The sequence below is a fragment of the Branchiostoma belcheri genome, unplaced genomic scaffold, assembly GCF_001625305.1.
Source record: "Branchiostoma belcheri isolate BF01 breed outbred unplaced genomic scaffold, Haploidv18h27 scaffold84, whole genome shotgun sequence".
Taxonomy (NCBI): domain Eukaryota; kingdom Metazoa; phylum Chordata; class Leptocardii; order Amphioxiformes; family Branchiostomatidae; genus Branchiostoma; species Branchiostoma belcheri.
In genome coordinates this window covers 933,812-953,962 of record NW_017804509.1, presented here as the reverse complement: position 1 = coordinate 953,962, position 20,151 = coordinate 933,812, and the positions used below count along the sequence as shown (strand labels likewise).

Below are 20,151 nucleotides of genomic sequence, written 5' to 3'. Positions count from 1 at the left end.
CTGTGGGGAATCCCCGAAACGTCATCCGGGTTTGGAAACCAGTGGAGAGTCCCGGCTGGGCTACTGGACTTCTCCCAGGGGGTCTCAGCGTTTTCTTACATGAAACAATTTTTCTTGAAAAGTTAAGATTTTATTCAATATCAACAATGATATCAATATTATAAAGTACCTTTTTTTTTATTCTGAAAAACATTGAGTTAATACTTTGAGCCCATATGATATAGTGTATAACTTGAACTTGCCAGGGTCTGAGTTGATAAACCCATGATTATATGATGGGCAGTTCTCCCAAAAGGCTCCAATTCTGGATCATAATTTTCTGCTGAACATAGAGATTTTCCAAGCAAATCATAGAAAGAGAAATTCATTAAAAAGCTGTATTTCTTGCTTCCCCGTGAAGGCAGCAATAGTGAACTAGTCCGACTTCCGGTGCTGGGGTGACCCGGATGTATTCCGACAGAGGGCGTGACCTCTGCAGACCGGCTGAGACACGAAGTCGTCTTCTGCTGAGGAAAATCATGTCTTAAAGACGCTTCCAGACGTCGGCACAACTTCTGACAAGACACAGAGATCCGAGAGGCTCACAGGAAGGCAGAAAAGGCAGGAAAACAGCAGAATTATCCAAGGTAGGGACAATTTTACGTCAGACTTTGGTTGCAGACGACATAATTTTTTGGTACACTGTATTTCCTGCTGTTGTCACGAATGTTTGACATAATATTTTGTGAAAGATTCCGTTTTCTGAGGATAAAAAATCAGCACCAAACGATGGTCAGGTCTTTCAGCGTAACTTATTCTAGGAGTTTTGTGTGTTGACAAGGAATTTTCGCTGTGTTTGTTGACGATTTTGCACAGCGCGCACGCACACGACCTGTGATATCACACTTTGGTCACCCTGGTTTATAAATGACCCATATCTGTGTTACTAAGCTGCCGTGTTACGTTACCTGAGTACGGCCCATGTTTTTTCTGCAAAGTCTTGATTTGGTACAAGTTGTTACAAAGTGGACGCTTACTGCTTACTACATGCTATGAGAGTGATCTTGGATTTGTACAGGAAATTATAAACACGTTATTTCCTGCTTGGGGGGGGGGCGTTTGGTGGATGGAGCTAGAACATAACACAATGCTACCTACAAGCTCTTAAGTCCACTTAATTTCGCAGGGGCATGGAAAGGCAGTTTTCATAGTGTAACCAATTCAATGGTGGCTGTAGATAGTAATGTAACAGAATTGTAGTACTGACTTTAACAGATCCCCATTAATTAATTAGACAGCAAGTTCCATGAGCCAGTGATGTTCCTATGAATCTGGCCAACTGCACCACCAGGTCGGTCATCAGGCCAGAGAAATTTAATAACGTTATGTTACTGTAATGAGGATGTACTTCTTTATAAAGGGGTGAAGTCTAATGTTATTGTAATATACTAGTAATGAGGATGTACAGGGGTGAAGTCTGCCATCTCTGTTTTGTTTTGAAGTTAGAAGTAGTGAGAATCAGAGAGACAGTCATTTTTCTCACACCAACAAATTTTATTCCAACCAACCAGTTTCTACAACAGAAAAGTGTACAATACACCGAGGAAGGATAACTATATTATGTAGATCTTAATTGATAGCTTAAACATTCTTGTAATATATTCATGATCATTGTATTGTGCTAACCAAGGTTATTATATTCCTTGTGCTAACTACTGACAAAACCAAACTTTTAATGCCAGGTTCTAGATTAGTATCTATGACATCCATATTGTCTTTGCTATCTATCTATCTGCTTATCTATGTATCTACTAGCTATAGACTTGACTTGATTTCTCTCTATATTATGTATAGTCTATATACGTACATGTAGAATTGCAAGCACAGACTATTAATATGAAATATGAATGTAAATATTGCCTAGCTTGCAGCAAGGTACAAAAATGTAGTTCATGCATGTATCACCAGTCTTGCTTAATATTGTGTAACTTTTTTGTAATTGATCTATACTCTGAGTAATAGCTGAATGTACAAAGCCAAGTCAGATAGTTTTCTTCTTCCAGTAGTATCATAAAATACACCGATTTCCATCACAATACATGTGAGAGGAGGTACTACATGCGCACAATAGCCATTTCTACTGCATGTTAGCTGTAACTTTTCTTTATAATAATAACCCAAAAGAGATTAAATATTCATATCTGTCACTATAGTAATACACAAATGTAGCTTTACTCAATCCACCTTTTAGTAAACACTTTTTAAAAATTAGTGCTCCTTGGTGCCAAGTCTATTCTTTTTTCTAAGTTTGTCAATAATATAAGTCTGGGGCTTGTGGGTACCTACTACATGTAAGTAGTAAGGCCTTAGGAAAAAAGTGTTGTGTTTCCTGTTTCCCGACTGACCCTGGAAAATCCTGCTGACCCTAGACTTCTTTGGGTAGATCCCAGCAAGGAATATAATTAATTTTTCGAGCTGATCAACCTTTTCTAGCTCCATGATCTGACACCTGAGTTATAAAACGTTGTACAATCGGTTTTCTAACATTGATATTGAAGATAAAAGTGTCCTACAAGTTTTACTTTGTTAAACCATATAACTTAGTATAAGTTGGATCCCTTATAAGTTATATAGATATCACTGAGGTCTAAAGAAAAGGTAATCACGTAACCTACTGGTCCAAATTTTTTAAGGACTGAAACAGGAAACTCAACATTTTTTGCCTAGGCCTTAAAGTACTCTTTATTTGACAGGACACTGCAGCCCTTTTAGGCTCACATCAGCAGAAATTTGAGCAGTAATGCAACTGATAACAGAAACATTGGGGCATGGAAGGTGCTAGCAGTGCTTGCATCAGTATCTGTACAGATGAAGGTACCAGACTTGATATCTTTCAGCCTCAGTGGTCCTGTCTTAATGTTACGACCTTTACATTGGAGCTTAGTGGGCAGATTTGCAAATGCACCCGGTTCAATGAAAGTTATCCGGTTGGAGCGTACATTCAACTGTTGGAGTTGGGTTAAATTTGCAAATGCACCAGGATTGATGTAAGTGATATTATTGCTCGTGAGGAACAGATTTTGGAGCTGGAGCAGATTTGCAAATGCAGCAGGATTAATGAAGCTGATCTCATTTTCAGACAGGGTCAGATTTTGAAGTTGTGGCAGATCTGCGAATACTTCAGTTTCGATATAAGTAATCTCATTGACTGACAGGATAAGACTTTTGACCTGGGGCAGATTTGCAAATGCACCAGAATTTATGTAACTGATCTTGTTCATGGTGAGGATCATATTTTGGAGCTGGGTCAGATTTGAGAATGCATCCGACTCGATGTAGGTAATCTCATTGCTGGACAGGATCAGATTTTGGAGCTGGGTTATATTTGAGAAAGCACCATTGTTAATGTAATCAATTTCATTGTTGGACAGGGTCAGAGTTTGGAGCTGGGGATTTGTGAATGCACCAGAATAGATGTAACTAATTTCATTGCTGGACAGGGTCAGAGTTTGGAGCTGGGGAAGATTTGAGAATACATTAGCTCTGATTTCAATGATCTCGTTGCCTGATAGGGTCAGATTTTGGATCTGGGGTATACGTGCAGCAGCACGTAGATTTGCACGTACAGGTACACTAGCCAAGATGAAACTGATCCTGTTGTTGGTCAGCATGAGAGTTTGAAGCTGGGGCAGGTTTGAGACTGCACCAGACGTGAACCTGATGATGTTGTTGGAGGCCAGAGTTAAATGCTGGAGCTGGGGTAGATTTGGGAATGAATCTATAGTTGAGATTTCACTATTTTGCAAAGTTAAGATAGTGGTGTTTGTAGGTAGGTTCCCTGGGACTGTGGTAACCCCGGAACAGACACAAGTTGTATCTGTGCAGTCGCAGGCGGCCTCGGTCTGCCCAGCTGCCACCAGGACCAGCAACACCAGAACTCCGCTCAGACGGGCCCACATTTTAGCTGGAATAGAGACAGAACAATGGCTGTTTGAAACTGATGTACCAAATCATGAGATTGTAAATGATTTGAAAAGAGTACAGTCGGTTTGTATACATTAGTCGTATTCATGAAAAACTGGAAGATGAAAACCAGTACAAGTATTTAGTAGTTTAGCAAAATACAAGGCAGATCTAAATGTCAACACTACAACTGTAATAATAATGTCGCAATTCATACCAAAGATGTTGTTTTTACTTTTGACTCTAGGCGTACCATTCTACCAACAACTGAAATAAGGATAAAGACTTATGGACAGTTCTGTGGTGTAACAATTACTAAGCTAAGTAAAGACTGTGTGAAAGTTGAAGGGATTTGAACCAACCTCAGCTGAGACCCTTCAGGCCAAGATTCTGTCCAGTAGACTGCACACACAATTGTCACAGGGTAACCTGATGGGACTAAGGGATGCCTGTAAAAATGCACACAGGGGCTATTTGTCTCAGTGTGGCAGAAAATTCTGGGATGTTAGTTTGAAGACTTGGTTTGTAACATCCTGACAAGAACTTTATTGAACTGTAACGATAGAAACAATTGGTGTATTGGTTCTTAGAAACAATACTGAACTAATTGCACCTGTGCAGAACCTGCACAGCCCAGGTGGTTTTACCTGTGTAAGCCAGGTGTGGTTTGCCTGTGAGTGACATTACCTGTCTAATTGGAGGTGACCTTAAATTTGTGTAGGGCCCCCTTGCCACTAGGGTAAAATTGTCTGGATCGAGCCGAATTGATTTGCTATGACCTGGCTTTGAGTCAGATCAAGCCAGATCAAGCTGGATCAAAGCGAATCAATTTGGCTTGATCCGGACAATTTTACCCTATGGGAATGGGGCCTATAATTGGAGATAACCTTAAGATAAAACTTGCAAAGCTCACCTGTGCAAAGCTGCTGCAGCTCAGGTGTCATTACCTGGGTAAAACAGGTGTGGCTCACCTACATGTGAGTGACATTTTGTCGCCTGATTAGGGTGATCGTTTTTTGTGGATTGTTTGAATTCCCAACAGATTTGAAAACACAATCATTATGTTACTACTTGAAGCAAGAAGTTATGGCATTTGGGTCACTGTCTCTACTTTTAAGTTTTAAAAAGTTTGGTTGGTCTCTATGCACAACTTCTGCACAAGAAAAACTGTGAACAGATTTATGTATTAAAAAGGATTAACAAGACTGTTATCTGAGAAGACTGTACTGACTCACTCAGTTTGAAACTGCCTGATGTTTAGCTTCATGGGAGGGGGAATCCTTGGAACAATTTGCGTAACAGCAGGACCATTCAATCAATCAATAAATTAACCAATCAATCAAAATGGTTCATTAATCAAACAATTGCAAAATGGTAAATTTGGACAAATAAAACCAAGAGTCTGAGGAGAGACCCACAATATGTTTCGTGGAACTTGTTACATGAAAATGTATGAAGACTCACCGAGCTCAGGTAAGATCAGGTTAAAGATCCTGAATATCTTCAGTTTGAGATCAAGAAATTCTTCTAGACGTTGAGAAATCTGTCTGGAGTCCTCTGAGTGTTGTTTGTCTGGTGGGTGTGGAGGGTTGTTGGATGGGTTTGAGCTCCGGATAATGACAGTTTGTCGTGACACTTGCCTGCTTTTTATAGTAAACAAGGTCAAACTTGCAGAGATAATGAGTGCTTGTACTGCACTGTAAAATTCAATCTACAATGAATCTTTGACAGCAACAACAGACCTGTTTTTTTAGGGGGAGCTTTTTTATTCTTTGCATAGCAGGAAGAAGTAACCCTGAGACCATAAGAGTAAGACTTTATAGAATTACCTGAAGTTCACAGAAGCTTCTCACCTGTGGAAAAATAGTGCAGCTCAGGTGTGATTACCTGAGTTATCCAGGTGAGGCTTACCTGTGATTGACATCTTGTTTTACCTCTGAGTCAGGGGTGATTTTGTTGTTCCGTGATGTTTACCAACCAACTTGCATGAAGATATATATATATATGAAAATCTGATCAAGTAGTTGCAGTCGCTGCTTGTTATCTATACTACATTAAATTTTATGATTAAACCTTTTGGTGAAAACAGAGGTAATGTTTTTGGTTCATAACTGGTGTACACTTCCTATACATTGTATATTAGACCAGGAAGCAGCCCCTTGAGGTTGGTTGAGGCTGTGTTAGGTTGGTTGAGGTATTTACTATAATTTTAGTCATACATGTACAAGGCCTCCTTTCCTATGGTATAAAAGACAATAAAATTGATGACTATAAACTGTAAACAGATATATGATAAGTCTATTGATTATCTACTGTAGTAAATATAGGGCTTGTATAATTATGTAGGGTGCTCTCTGTTATTATATACTGCTGCTAGTCCAAAGAATCCTGGTTTATGCATGAATCCTTGATGAAAAGGTAATGTTTGGGGATGTTTGGGGGTGTTTGTGTGTATGTTTGCTTGTGTGTTGATATAGTCATTCAATGCTATGAAAAGTGGTGAGGATCAGACACAAAAATTTCCCAACAAATTTTATTCTGTCCAAGTAAATGAAGACATTGCAAAAGTCCCTTTGCCACTGCGCAATACACTACAGCTTAGTACAAGAAGGAAATTACATGCACTTTATTCAATTATAACAGATCGAAGACTTAGTTTTCATCATTGTCATATTACAGACAATATCAACACCAGGTCCTAGTTTCATTAGATGCTCCACACTAACTTTACGTGCAGAAATTAATGCATATGTGATACAGCTACCATCTTCTCACTATCACAATAGTATGCTTTTAATTATCTATTACTTAGCTAAAGCATTATTTTGAACAACTCAAATCAATTACAAGTTAGTATATCACAGATCTGATGCATATCTGGAATTGAATACTACAGCTTATTGTGGACTTATCTAGTGTCTTCAGTTGAAGTTAGTAATTTGGAATCAACAGCCTTTAGCAATCTCATTTTTTTTGTTTATCACTTATCTTAGATTCAAATTAAATTTTCTCTCACAAAAAGAACATGATGCACAATATGTCATGCACATGTGTACAAAATTCTTACAAATACGATACAGAACTTAGTTGTATATAGAAAATTACCCAGTAAACTGTATGTTTTACATTATGATGTATTAGCTATGTGTTTCACCACTCTACAAGCACTGTTATAATTTTCTTCTAAATAAGCAGTGGCACTCAGTAATACAAAATGTAGCTGTACAAAACTAAGTTAAATGTTGTCATCACTAGACATAGTACCATAACCCTGTATGCAACAAAGTAAGCTCATGATCATCTTCCTTAAAGTAATGTAGTTAACAATACAGAAGTTCATTAAATTCTTGACTAATGTTTTACTGCTTAGTAACAGAACTTTAGTACCTGCAAAGAAAATTATGGATGAGGCAACAAAATATCTAAAAAAGAAATGCATGTTAAAAAAAAAACCTACTCAAAACAGGCTGATATCAACATTACGCATCTGGTATACAGTCAATGTATCTATGTCTCTTTTGTACACTTCTGTTCTCAATTGGCTTACAACTATACCTGGCAATGGATTAGCTGTTCTGAAGAGAACCTGCATTTATTTTATTTTCAGAATTCTTATTTCTTTGAATATACTTTCCTTAGATATTTAAGGACTTTTCTTGACAGACTAGAGTTTACTGTGATGCCTAAAATAACAATAATTGAATCCGGGCTTCAGTTTTTTTTGTTCTTGGTATATGTAAGGGCAATCCAATTTGATTTGTTGGTTCTCAGATTTCTGCAGGAAATCAATGCCATGAGTGGGTAAGAAACAGGCCAGGGCTTCTTACGATAGATCAAAATACTTGGTGCCAAAATATGGTGTTGGTGCCAAAATATGATCGGTTTAGGGCCGATTCAGTACCAGAATGGTACTTTTTTTCTTCATTTTTTTCAAGTCTGAAGAAACTTAAAACTTGCAAATTCGAAAACCAAGAAATTAAATTGGTAAGGCTTTAAAGTACCCTTCTACCGGATGTCTCAGGCCTTTGTGCTTACATCAGCAGATTTTTGAGCGTTGCTGCAGTTCAGACAACAGCAATAAGGGGGAGTATGTAGTACATGTAGATGCTAAAGCTATCAGCACTGCTTTATGCTTACATCAGCATATTTTTGAGCATGGCTGCAACTGACAACAGAAGTAAGGGAGTGTAGTAGGCGCTAACGCTAGCTGCGCTGCACATAACAGTCCCACCCTGTAGGGTTAGTGGGGAGGTGGACCCACCAGAGGTGCATTGGATCTGACTGATGATGTCTGCAGAACAAGAACTCAGATCATCGGGAAACACCCCCGAACAGTCGCAACCCCAGGGATTATCGCTAAGGTCTACCGTACCGGGGATAGAGGACAAGTCATTACAGACAGATGCAGACAGGAGGGCACTAGCTCTGAGCTGGTTGGACGAAAGGTCCAACTGTTGGAGCAGGGTGACGTTACCGAATGCGCCAGCGTCAATGGCGGTTATGTTGTTGGAGGACAGGTCTACCTGCACGAGCCCACTGGGGAATGCGTTGGGCTGGATTCGTGCAATCTGGTTGGAGGACAAGTCTAAGCTTTGGAGCTTGGGCACGTTATCGATCGCGCTAGGCTGGACGCGGTCTATCTTGTTGTAGGATAGGGAGAGGTTACGGAGTTCGGGTAGATTTTGGAAGGTACCGGGCTGGAGGCTTGTTATGTTGTTGTTTGCGAGGGACAGCTCTTGGAGCAAGGGTAGCTCTGAAAATGCGGCAGGCTGGATGCTGTTAATGCGGTTGTTGGAAATGGTCACCTTTTGGAGCTGGGGGTGGTCGCTAGGTGTAAAGGCACGAGGTTGGATTCGATCTATCTGGTTGGAGGTTAAAGTTAGCTCCTGTAGTTGGGCCAGGGCGGGGAAGGAACCGAAGTTCCCGATATTGCTGTTCAGCAAGTTCAGGACAGTGGTGTTTGCGGGTACACTGATGTCCTGGGGGACCCTGCTGATGCCAGTACAGTTACAGGTTGTATCTGTGCAGTCACAGGCGGCTTCAGTCTGCCCAGACGCCAGGACCAGCAACACCAGAACTCCGCTCAGATGGGCCCACATTTTGTCTGGAACAGAGACAGGACAGGGTTAAAAACTGACGTACTAATCATGAGAATATCAACTAATGTGACAGTCATATTCTACTTCTAGAACTAGTAAGAGGTATGTCAATTTGTTTACTGAAACATTCATTGTGAAAATGTTGGTTATGTGCATTACTTCAGAAAACTAAAAAAATGACCAATAGTAACACTAAATATCATGTTAGGGGTAAATATAATGATTAATAATATTAGTTCGGTTATAATTCAATTTGGCCATGTAGACCAAGAAAGCATTTCAAAGTAAAATGAAGGCACTGACTTCACTTGACTTGAGTTCAATAATTTATTTACACATCAGTTTTGCAGATACGAACTAGCCTGTCATGTATGGTGTTAATATTCACAAATTGTAATGACAGAAAATCAATTCAAAAACACACCTGCAAATATTGTATACAACACCATGAAATGGTAGTTCACTTTATACTCGGTTCTACATGTATGTCTGATTGTCCAGTTTAGTGGATTGATGAAGGAATAAAAACTGTGAGGTTGCAGGGATTTGAACCAACCTTGTCTAGATTCAGCAGATTGCACACGTAACTTGGTGATCCAATGGTAGGTACTGATGCCTGAAAAATACAGACATGGAAATTATTAGTCAATGGTCACACTGTGCTGCTTATTGCAAAACGGTTAACATGATTGATGGTAATGATTGATGTGCAGTGCCCGGAAATTTTTAATGTAAATGTTAAGATTTTGTACTGCGTAACATTTTAATTACATAAGATGCTTGTGCTAAATATACCATATCTTGTCTAGCTTCCCCTGTTTCTACATATGTATATTGACTGGTTAGTTTGTATATTGTCTTCATGCATGGGAAAGGGAAATCTTTGGAACTCATTTGCGAGTAACCTAGTACATGTATGTAACAACTGACACTCAAGAGAAGAGTAACATATATTTAGCAAGAATGCTGTTTTAAGATCAGCCCCCTCCCTGCATGTCTGATTTTGGCGCCATTTTGAAATGACAAATAAACAGTTAAGCTAAAGGCTATTGTTCCACCATCCTGTCTCAATACTTCTAACTAAAGATAAAATCATATTGTACAAAACGTGTAAACTAGAAAAACTCACCTCAGGTTAGGTGGCTGAAGATCTTGAATCTTCAGTCAGACTCAGAGAGCTTCTTGTAGACACAGAGAAATTCCTGTTTTCTCAGCACTGTTCTTGGCGCCTGGTGAGTCGTTGGACAGGTTTGGGGGTTATGACGTCTTGTCTGGCTGTAAATAGGACACAACCACGTGGTTATAATGAGGTGACAGGAGCTCTGACAACAAGAGCAGGTCTTTTGTAAGGGACTTGTAAAAATCTAACAGGTAGTCTATACCTGTGGAAAATCAGTGCAGCACAGGTGTTGTTACCTGCCGGGTAAAACAGGTCACCAGGTGTAGTTATACCTGAAGAAACCAGGTGTTGCTTAATTACATTGCTGAAGGTCAGGCCAAGGATATTCTGGTATTTAAGTTATTTTTTTTATCATGAGACCTTTCAGCCATGCTGAGCTTATCTTCCAAGGCTCAAACACGTTTAAAATGACATAATTACATTAGCACAGAAAAAGTACTGCAAAAGTACATTTAAAAACGACAATAAACCCACAAATGAACATTAACAATGGGTAGGCATCCAGGTAATGAGATAGACAGTCAAGCAACAGGATTGTAAGATTAAAATTTACGAAGTGTGAAATGTTTAGCATCATCCATTACTAGTACTTTTCCCCAGTGAACAACAGAATCTGAAGTGAACAGCCAGGTTTTTGTCCAAAGACTATGAATTGATTATGTAAAGGAGGTGAAGACAAATTTAAAACATACAATAGGAAACAAAATATAAGACAAGGTTAAGACAAGGTGTGCACCATTGGAAGCAAAAGACAAAGCTAAGACTACTGGTCTTCACCATAGGAAGCAAAATATAAGACAAGACAAGACACGGCTAAGATTACATCTTCACCATGCATAGGAAACAAAATAAGACAAACTTAAGACAATATCTTCTCCATAGGAAACAAAAATAAGACAAGACAAGGTCATAGCCTTTTGTTTTGCATAGCTACATGTAAATGGGTTATCTGTACAAAGCCAGTGCAGTACAGGTGTACATATTGTAATCAGTCCTATAAGCTGGGTCACAGAGGCTTATCTGTAATACTAACAGACATCTACTTGCTCATAGGCTACATCACTTACTATAAATGCAGGTCCAAACAAGGTCAATTTCTCTCTAAAATTGAGCCGTAATCTATGCCTTACTCAGATGCAACAACAGATATCGCTACTCAGACATGTCAGATCTACAACAACAGGCTAGAGGTACAAAGTAGATCACAATTTAGTGTACAAAATATATAGCTATAAATAGATCAAGTCATAGATTCAAATACAGGACGAATACAACCTAATATGTGGAACTAATATGTGCTACAAATCAAACATTAAATCATACATCAAATCTACACTCTACAGAGCAGTAACTACATGTAACACATACCTGTACCTGGACTCCAGAGGCCTTGACTGAGTTCTAAGACAACTGACTCTTCTTATCTCTACTCTGAGAACAATAGCTACTCTCTGATTGGCTACTCCCACTAGCCAATCATGACCTGCCTTATCCAGCTAATTTATGTGTTAGCCCCTCCTCCCATATTCTATCGACCAATTAGACTAATTACGTACATGTACAAGACAGGACCATGTCCCTTACACAATGTTCTAATCAAGTTACTGCTGTTGGCTTCTGCATGCCTTTTGAAGTCAGGCCCACCAGAACTTCATCTAACATTGCGAAAACTTTAGGATGGATTTGTTAGGAAATTAATCATGTAAGTTTGCTATATCTTGTCTGACCCTGACTTCTTTTCATGGGATGCTTAGACTAATGCTGAGTTCAGAGTTTTCTAAATGAATAAAGTCCCAAACAAAGAACAATGATAACAGAAAGGACGACTTATTAATAACCCAGAAATTTTGGTTTTAGATCATAACCAGCTCTCTGTCTCATAGTCTGTAACTGTTTTTGCCGCCATTTTGAAATGATGAATAAATCAATCAGTTCAACTGCAGCTTCTTTGTTTCACCTTCCTGACTTAACACTGGATAGAAAACACAGTAACTGCTGTGTAGAATATGGTATGATATGTAGAAAAACTCACCACAGTTTGTAAGGTTGGAGATTTTAAATCCTCAGCGAGACAAGTTTTTGAGAAATGCCAGTTTTACCCTGACCGTGTAAGAATGCTCCTGAAAGGTGGGGAAAGGAGTTGGACAGGTTTGATGGTGATGACGTTATCTTGGCCAATAGGGTGGGTTGGACAGAAAGTGCAACATGGAACGAAATGAAGCGAAATGGAATGTATAATTCATTTACCACCCACTTCTTTGTCTAGTTTTTTACTCAGAACATATATTTGCCCCCAACTTCAGTCCGTTTATCCAAGTCAGTCCTAAACCTAGTTGTTTCCCTACAGGTATTTTGTGCTGCTAGTATTCGCTATCTACTTTTTATGGGTTCACCACACCACGAAGTGGTGGTGAACCCATATTGCTTTTTCTGATGTTTCTTCTTCTTCTTCTTCTCCTCCTTCTCCTCCTGCCATATCTTTAAATGGATTCAGCGTCTTCATTTTAGGGCCTAAGGTCCTGAAATTTGGTATGGAGGTACAGTGGGCAAATACCCCTAGGCGTTTTTTAAATTTTTGTGATACAGGCTTTTAGAATGGTTTTATTTGAGTTTTTTGGCTGTGTTATAGCAAATGTATTACTGTGTTAGTGTGCGTGTTTACCACGTCTGGGCATGAGTCATCACAATGGAATGCAGGGCATCAACCAATAGGCATGCAGCTTTCCTCTATACTTCTTGCTGATTGGCTGTTGGGATTTAACTTGATTAACACCCGTACAGAGCATTTCCACCTGCACAGAGCATTTCTTGCTGATTGGCTGTTGGGATTTAACTTGATTAACACCTGCACAGAGCATTTCCATACTGACAGTATGTCTTTATTCAAGTGTTTTGGTAGGTATTTCAAGCTTTTCTGCTCCAGCATTGGAATGCGGGGCATGAACGTTTTTTATTTTATTTTGAAAATCAACAGTTTGCATTATGCAATTAAAAATCCTAACCAATAAAGTAGGGAATAGCTATCCAACTGTTGTTTTAGTTGTTACTTCATATTATAGTTATATCAATGTAAATCATTGTTTTCCCTTGCGTTTCTCATTCTTTCCCTGCCATGTGGTAAAATGTGGTGAACCCATCGCTGTATTTGCTCCAAAGCAAATATTGGCCTTTCTAGTTTATTCATGTTTCGTCCCATTTCGTTCTATTTGACTGCGTTTCTCACTTCCTGTGCACCAGTAGTGACACCTGTGCCTGAGTAAACAACAATGATGTCATGTCTGACAGGGAGTGGGGGTGAGTGACCTCAGGCTGAAATGGGGCAATGCCAACAAAAGCACACCTTAGTCACACCTAGGCAAAATCTCTGCAGCTAGCTCAGGTGTAGTTACCTGGGTAAAACAGGTGAGGTCACCAGTGGTCACCAGGTGTAGTTACCTGGGGAAACCAGGTATGGCTTATATTAATTTACCTGTGCAAAGCCAGTGCAGCCCAGGTATAGTTAGGGTACAACAGGGGAGGTCTGTCTCTAGGGGGTTATTATCTGTACATACATGTAGGTCAGACTTGTTCTGTGGTTAACATCTTTTGGGATGACTTTTGCTCCTTTTCAACAAATTGGCATGATTGCTATGGCCAAGAGGATTGTTGTTATTGACTCATGTTTTATGAGCTGAGGCCCAGAGGCCACGATGATTTAGTTAACTGGTTCTTGGATTTTCCCGCTTCATTTTTTCCTGAAAAAAAAAATCAGGTTCTGAATGAGCTCTCAAAAGGTCATATTTTGTCCCTGAAAATTGACAACAGTCCTTGTCTTCCTAATTGTTACAATTTTTCCATGTATGTAGTCATTTGATTTGAAGTTAAAAATCCATTCTCTGAAATTAAAAACCAGCCTGGTATGTTTCCATGACTCCTACCATAGCATTTGCATGGGATGCCTTAACCTTTTTTTTTCAACCTGTCACTTCCCATTTAGCCATGAATAAACTGGAGAACCAACAATAATTAAATTGGTGTGTCCAAAATAGTAAAAACGTGAAAGCCTGAGCACTTAATCCTGCGTGAGACTCAGAAATTAGCTGCTCTAATCCATTTTTCAGGCCAGCTTCTTTAGAAAACATTTGAATGGCCTTTATTGAAGCTGATTTATTGTGAAGGGATCCTGGATACCAGACCCAAATATGGCCTGGAGGCAGGGAGGGAAACATAATATGATTATGTCCTGGTCCCAAACGGCACCCGACTCGAGTTAGCTCAAGTGCGGGGGATAATTTCAAGTTAGAAATAACTGGAGGCGGGCCTGTGCCAAGTCTTGGAGCTCTGACACACTATTAGCTGATGTCAGTGCCACCAAACTGTTACCCTATACCCAAGTTATCCAGTGTGCAACTTGGAAGAGATAATTTTAAGTTTACTTTGAGATAACCAGAAGTATACCTAGGCCCAGTGCCAAGGAGCACAAGCATGCCCCCTTAACCCACAGGATCAGTAACCATGGCTGTGTCCAGTGTCTGGCATCCAGGCTGGGTCTACAGTCAGGCTGTGTTACAACTTACATGTCTTGTATATCTCAGCACAGTTTTATGTGAAAAACACAGACAACTGACGTCCACAGTGAACTTTTATTTTAGGACTGCAGACACTTGTCTAGTCTGCTCTATACAAATCCTTCGCAACAATGTCCTGTAAATTACATTAATGAGCTTAACGAAGTTCTATTTGTAAATAATTGATTGGGCCTTATCAAGTGTCCTTGGGAGATGACTAAGGTCACTCTCCAAGCAGAGGTTGGACTTGTTTTGGATGTTTTTTTTAGTTGTTTTCAAGTAACCAGGGAAACAAATTGATAATTACTATTTCCACCTGGTTACTTTCAATCTACTTTAGAAGGACATTCTCTGAGAGCCAAATGTTGAGCCAGGATTTCGTTTCATCCTTGGTTTAAACAGAATACTGTACTTGAGTACCTGGTCTAATGCATCCACCTCCGCAACAAGAAATTTGAGCCGCACTGTGCAGCCGCGATTATTCGAGTTTAACACAAGAAAAAACAACGGCTGCACTGTTGAAAGGGTACATGTATACGGTGTGCCACAAGAAGGAACTACATTTGTACATGTTGTCTTCGGAAGAAGCTTGGCTGCATTTTTATCGATATCATTACGAAGGCCAGACAAAAGCCTAAAAACAACTACCTAAGACAAGCCTCCGCTTGTAGGGTAAAGAAATTGGATCGGGTGGCATCCATGTCCAGGCTACTGCCATTTCCTTAGTGTAAGCCACCATGCATGTACAACACATGTACCCCCGGTATCACTTAAAAAGCACAACGTTTTGAATGACAAAATTACTTACCGGTAGTCAATCATAGATCTGAGAGATACAAACTTAAGGTACATGTAGTACAGTGAAAACAGACTCACTTTGTAGCAGGAAGCAGGAAATTCTGCAGTGCAGGTGTTTTCGTGTCTCGTTAAAAATGAATGGGCGTAGTCAAAAACAGGAAGTCTATATTATTATTGAATCATTGATGTCATCATTTCTGGTTTAACCAATCACTGTGCCTCTTACAAAAGGGCCTGGGTTAGCTTGCTATCACACCCAATCAGCACCTGGCTTACTCGAGGTGTTTTGGCGGGTTGGAATGCTAAGATTGTTGTTAAGTGGCCCTCGGGCGTTAACAGCTCCTGTTGCATTTAGGTTAGCAGGGCTCGAAAGTCACTTCTGGAAATAGGTGGACTCACCTGGTGCACTTAACCTACAAAATTGGGCGCACAAAAATTTTTGGGTGCACCATATAGAATTATAGAATAACTAGAATGTCAGCAATAACTTTAATTATGTTTCATTTGTAAATTCTAAAGAAAAGTACTAATAACAATGGTTTTATTATTTTTCTGACACTAAGATGTTGAGAATATGCTTTTTTTTTTTAAATCTTTGCATTATGTAAACCTGCAAAAATATTTGGGTGCACCCACAGAAAAAAACTTGGTGCACAGCTCCAAATTTGGGTGCAGTAAGGTGCACATGTACCCAGTATTTCCAGCCCTGGTTATATGGGGTGATGCTGCTATGTGAGTCAGACTACTTTTTTGTGTGAAAAACACAGGAAGACTGTCCACAATAAGCTCTGTAAACACCTGTTTTGTTTGGTATTTAGATTACAGGCCAGAACAATGCCTCCTGAATCAGACTATTGAGCTTTTGTCTTAGTCATAGTCTTATCTCCGGCTAAGCACAAAGAGGATAAATGAGTGAGTCATTAATGAGCTTATGATTAACCCTAATGAGCTTAACGAGGGTTTTACTGTTGTTGTGTAAATAATTGAGTGACCTTATTCAGCGTCCTTGGGAGATAATTATGGGTAGGGTTACTCTCCAAGCAGAGGTGTGGGGCCTGGTTTGGATGTTTTTTTAGGCTTCTTTGGGGAAATCTGTCAGGCTTTCTATTTTCTCAGCTTGTCTTTGGGTGATACTATATGAATGTTATATGGATGGTATATTTCAGTTGGCACCTCGCAGCCATTTGGCTGAATTATGTACAGCTTACAAAATGTCTCTAACTGAACCACATCAAAATTAAAAGTGTTACACGGGTTACGAGTGTTGTCATCTAGTTTTGCGATGAATCCATATGATCATTTTCCATGCACTAGTAGGTAGATCCAGGTGTTTACAGCAAAAGATTAGAGGTTATATAATATATGGTACTGATATTTGAGTCTGCTAGCAATTAGGTTAGGCCAGTCGTCACACGGGAAAGATGACAAAATATTGAAAGCTGGACAAATTTAGCCTAAAAACATTAAACAAGCCAAACTTACTGCTTGGGGGGGGATGTTAAGGTAGGGTTCAGATGAAATGGCACCTGCAAGTGTACAGCAGCCATACTTAACTCATTACAGGAAAAAGAGCATTATATAATTAGAGCTTTTACGTAACAAAAGATACAATCTATACTATAGTATAAAGGCTGAAAACAAAGTTTAACTTACTTTGTTCCAGGGAGCAGAAAAATCTGCTGTAGCCACAATGTGTGTTGTTTCCCCAGGATTTGAAAATGAATGGGCGTTGACCAAAACAGGAACTGGTATATATTGAATCATGAGCGTGTCTCTGGTTTAACCAATCACTGTGCCTCTTACAAAAGGGCTTGGGTTAGCTCGCTGTGACATCCAATCAGCACCAGGTTTACTGAAGGTCTGTGGGTAGGTTGGAATGTTAAGACTGTTGCAAAATAACCCTGAGGCGCAACAGTTCCTGTTGCAATGTTGTTATGTGGCGACGTCATGTTTCAGCTAGTATATACTGTAATTCACTTTATGTTCACGGTAGCAAAAGGTCACGGTCTGAGAAAAATGGACAATCATGGAACTATATATCAAAGGTGGCAACAGGTGCAGGAAAAAGAAAGTCCAGGAATTATATTTACAGTAAGGATAACTTCACGGTACAGAAGTGACAGTGAAAACAGTGAACATAAAAGTGCTGTGAAAAAAAATCAGGAATTACAGTATACTCAGACATACAAGCCTATGGGCAAGTAGAGGAAAACAACATAACACTAACAGGTGTATAAAATTTAATGTGTGCATTCATTTTTTAATTTTATGGAAAAACTGAAAATAGGGTAATAATAATATTCTGACTACAGAAAGAATTGGAAAGGCGTAATTGTCAAATTTGTAGAAAATGTGAAATATAGTATGGACAATCCAGAACTACGCAATTATCTGAAAACTGGAGCGTAATGATTTTAGACTGAGAGAAAGGGGGTTAGACAGACAATAGGACACATTACTGAGTGTCCTTGGTTGCACACTTTAAGGGACAGTGTACAAATAAGACAAGGACATATTTTATTATATTTATTATTAAGTAACATGTATAAGGTGCTGGAAAATACCATAGTCTCTACCAAACTAACTATACTGGCTAATATTTGCCAGGGGAGTTTGGCTGCCTTGGGAGAAAACCAACCTTCCGCGGACTGACTGAACTGCGGCCATGTTTGGTCGAGGGTAGGTCATAGGTCAGGTGGAGCCTGGGGTTGATGGTCGCTAACATGCTGATGCAGATGTTGAAAAATGATTAATAATTAATAATATATTATCACACACATCTACATCTTAACTGGTCCGCGGAAGCATAATAGCAGCATTACTAACCTGAGTTTGCAGGACAGGCGCACCACACATATCAGCCATCCTTATTAAATGGTGAAGGCCTTGATATGAACTTGTAAAGTTCTTCCCAAGACAATCATCACTGTGCATGACTTTTTTTTTTAAACATGAATCTGATGACATATGTTTTAAACTGGGTTTGGGGTCAGTTATTGGTGTTTCAGGAATAATCTCTGACTGGACAACAGCTGGTGGTTGGGGCAGTCATTTGCCAGTAAGTTAATTTCTAACTTGTCTGTATCATAAATCATATCTAACTTGAGAAATGTTTATTTGTGCAGAACTGTCCCGTCGGTTGTGATCAGCATGGCGGAACGTAGCGAGGGTTCGGAGCCGCCGACCTCCTCGGAGAACACGGCCGCCGACATTTCCCCGCTCAGCGACTCCGCGACCTCTGGGGAGGAGTTCGTCATGTGTCCCCGGCCTGAAGGTCAAGGGGCAACCACCAAGTATGTACTTTCTATGTATATATTAGTGATTAAAGTATGATATTTCAAATTTGTAATTAAGTACACAAACATGTGATAGAAAATATTTTGAAGTCAATAAATTGTAATTTTTTTTCATCTGACCAGTTCTTCTCTGATTCACAGGAGGGTAAATTTGAAGTTGAAGGTCATTTGACATGTATTTAACGGGACCTGAAATTGAAGGTCGTTTGACATGTATTTAGCGTGACCTTGAAGCTGAAGGTCGTTTGACATGTATTTAGGGTGACCTTGAAGTTGAAGGTCGTTTGACATGTATGGTGCCTTTTTAGCCCCGAGACGGAGGCAGCGGCTGAGGAAGGGTACAAGAGGACGGGCAGGAGAAGGTGAAACGCCTGTTTCTTGTCACTAAACGCTGCAGAAAACTAATGAAAATTCAAACCTCTGATCACAGCACATGAAGCCTGGAGTAATGACGCTTGCTGCTGAACCAAAGACAAAAAAATCTTTCCCTGATTATTGACACTGTTTATAATGTTTAATATCTGTCTATAATGTTCTTAATGTGTCTGTTCAAAGCTAATTTCATGAACTGCTTTTATGAAAATGATATACTCATTAATACTGTGATAAGTTTAGATTTGATTTTTTTAATCTTCAGCTTACATTTTACCATTGTTCTGCTACTAGAATACTGACCTTTATGTATCTGTGGTTGTAGACAAATGAGTTAAACTTTGTGCTGAATTGCATGTTTCTGTAGACAGATGAGTTTGCCGGCGGCGATCTCATTCCGACGTTCGATGGACAGTATCCAATTCCCCGACATCACCATATTTAGAAACTGGCCTGTTGGTAGTAGTAAAAGAAGGTGAAATTATAGAATTGGGATTCTCTTTGCACAAAGCTGGTCCAAACTTGTATAAGGACCATCTGGCCAGTTTTGTGCGTTGAGGTCCCAAAGTTTGGAGTTTTTTTTGCAGTTTTTGTTTCTAACAAAGTGTGGAGACTTTACTAAAACATTCAGAGCTGTTTTCAGACATAACTTTCCTCCTGATGGCTGAAGTGACACCTGACCACCCCTCTGTTTGAAGTGAACCTGTCCATTTCTGTGGTGTCTGAAGTTCTAACATGGGCTGTTACATAGAACTAATGGGGGGTTATAAAACTAACGTAGATTTACATGTCTTAAAAGATTGAAATTGACACTTTTTTTTTCACTAAAAGGAGATTTTACTAACCAAAGTAAAGAGGGTCAACCTTTGACCTATAGCCCATCAATAGATTAATCAATCTATCAATAACCTTTACTG

General features: G+C 39.4%; 3 protein-coding genes across 7 annotated transcripts; 1 reads left to right on the top strand and 2 right to left on the bottom strand.

Annotated features, from left to right (window-relative positions):
- Positions 1-470: 470 nt before the first annotated feature.
- Positions 471-19,730, top strand: LOC109486949. The gene is made up of 4 exons (XM_019790863.1): positions 471-626; positions 18,692-18,859; positions 19,171-19,224; positions 19,602-19,730. The coding sequence occupies exons 2-4, from the start codon at positions 18,717-18,719 to the stop codon at positions 19,711-19,713; spliced, it is 309 nt and encodes a 102-aa protein (XP_019646422.1). The 5' UTR covers positions 471-626; positions 18,692-18,716; the 3' UTR covers positions 19,714-19,730.
- LOC109486904 (leucine-rich repeat-containing protein 15-like) lies at positions 2,754-3,938 on the bottom strand. The gene is made up of 3 exons (XM_019790811.1): positions 3,846-3,938; positions 3,606-3,734; positions 2,754-3,494 (listed from the first exon to the last, which is right to left on the bottom strand). The coding sequence occupies exons 1-3, from the start codon at positions 3,936-3,938 to the stop codon at positions 2,754-2,756; spliced, it is 963 nt and encodes a 320-aa protein (XP_019646370.1).
- LOC109486942 (leucine-rich repeat-containing protein 15-like) lies at positions 6,462-17,326 on the bottom strand. 5 transcript variants are annotated; one of them, XM_019790852.1, is made up of 5 exons: positions 15,645-15,745; positions 10,171-10,316; positions 9,598-9,657; positions 8,072-9,046; positions 6,462-7,969 (listed from the first exon to the last, which is right to left on the bottom strand). In XM_019790852.1, the coding sequence occupies exon 4, from the start codon at positions 9,039-9,041 to the stop codon at positions 8,076-8,078; it is 966 nt and encodes a 321-aa protein (XP_019646411.1). In that variant the 5' UTR covers positions 9,042-9,046; positions 9,598-9,657; positions 10,171-10,316; positions 15,645-15,745; the 3' UTR covers positions 6,462-7,969; positions 8,072-8,075. The 5 variants fall into 5 exon arrangements, with proteins under 5 accessions (XP_019646411.1, XP_019646410.1, XP_019646413.1 ...); XM_019790851.1 differs by having other exon boundaries at positions 6,462-7,987; positions 8,090-9,046; XM_019790854.1 differs by lacking the exon at positions 15,645-15,745 and adding an exon at positions 17,220-17,326 and having other exon boundaries at positions 6,462-9,046.
- Positions 19,731-20,151: the final 421 nt, after the last annotated feature.

What these genes read in the sequence shown, in the direction of transcription:
- LOC109486904 (XM_019790811.1), bottom strand. Translation starts at nt 3,938, where the DNA reads ATGTGGGCCCGTCTGAGCGGAGTTCTGGTGTTGCTGGTCCTGGTGGCA. An exon ending in ACTGCACAGATACAACTTGT is followed by an intron (nt 3,735 to 3,845) that starts GTCTGTTCCGGG and finishes AATCTACCCCAG; the next exon opens with CTCCAGCATTTAACTCTGGC. An exon ending in TCATCTTGGCTAGTGTACCT is followed by an intron (nt 3,495 to 3,605) that starts GTACGTGCAAAT and finishes AATCTTCCCCAG; the next exon opens with CTCCAAACTCTGACCCTGTC.
- LOC109486949 (XM_019790863.1), top strand. Translation starts at nt 18,717, where the DNA reads ATGGCGGAACGTAGCGAGGGTTCGGAGCCGCCGACCTCCTCGGAGAAC. An exon ending in GGTCAAGGGGCAACCACCAA is followed by an intron (nt 18,860 to 19,170) that starts GTATGTACTTTC and finishes GTGCCTTTTTAG; the next exon opens with CCCCGAGACGGAGGCAGCGG. An exon ending in AAGAGGACGGGCAGGAGAAG is followed by an intron (nt 19,225 to 19,601) that starts GTGAAACGCCTG and finishes ATGTTTCTGTAG; the next exon opens with ACAGATGAGTTTGCCGGCGG.
- LOC109486942 (XM_019790854.1), bottom strand. Translation starts at nt 9,041, where the DNA reads ATGTGGGCCCATCTGAGCGGAGTTCTGGTGTTGCTGGTCCTGGCGTCT.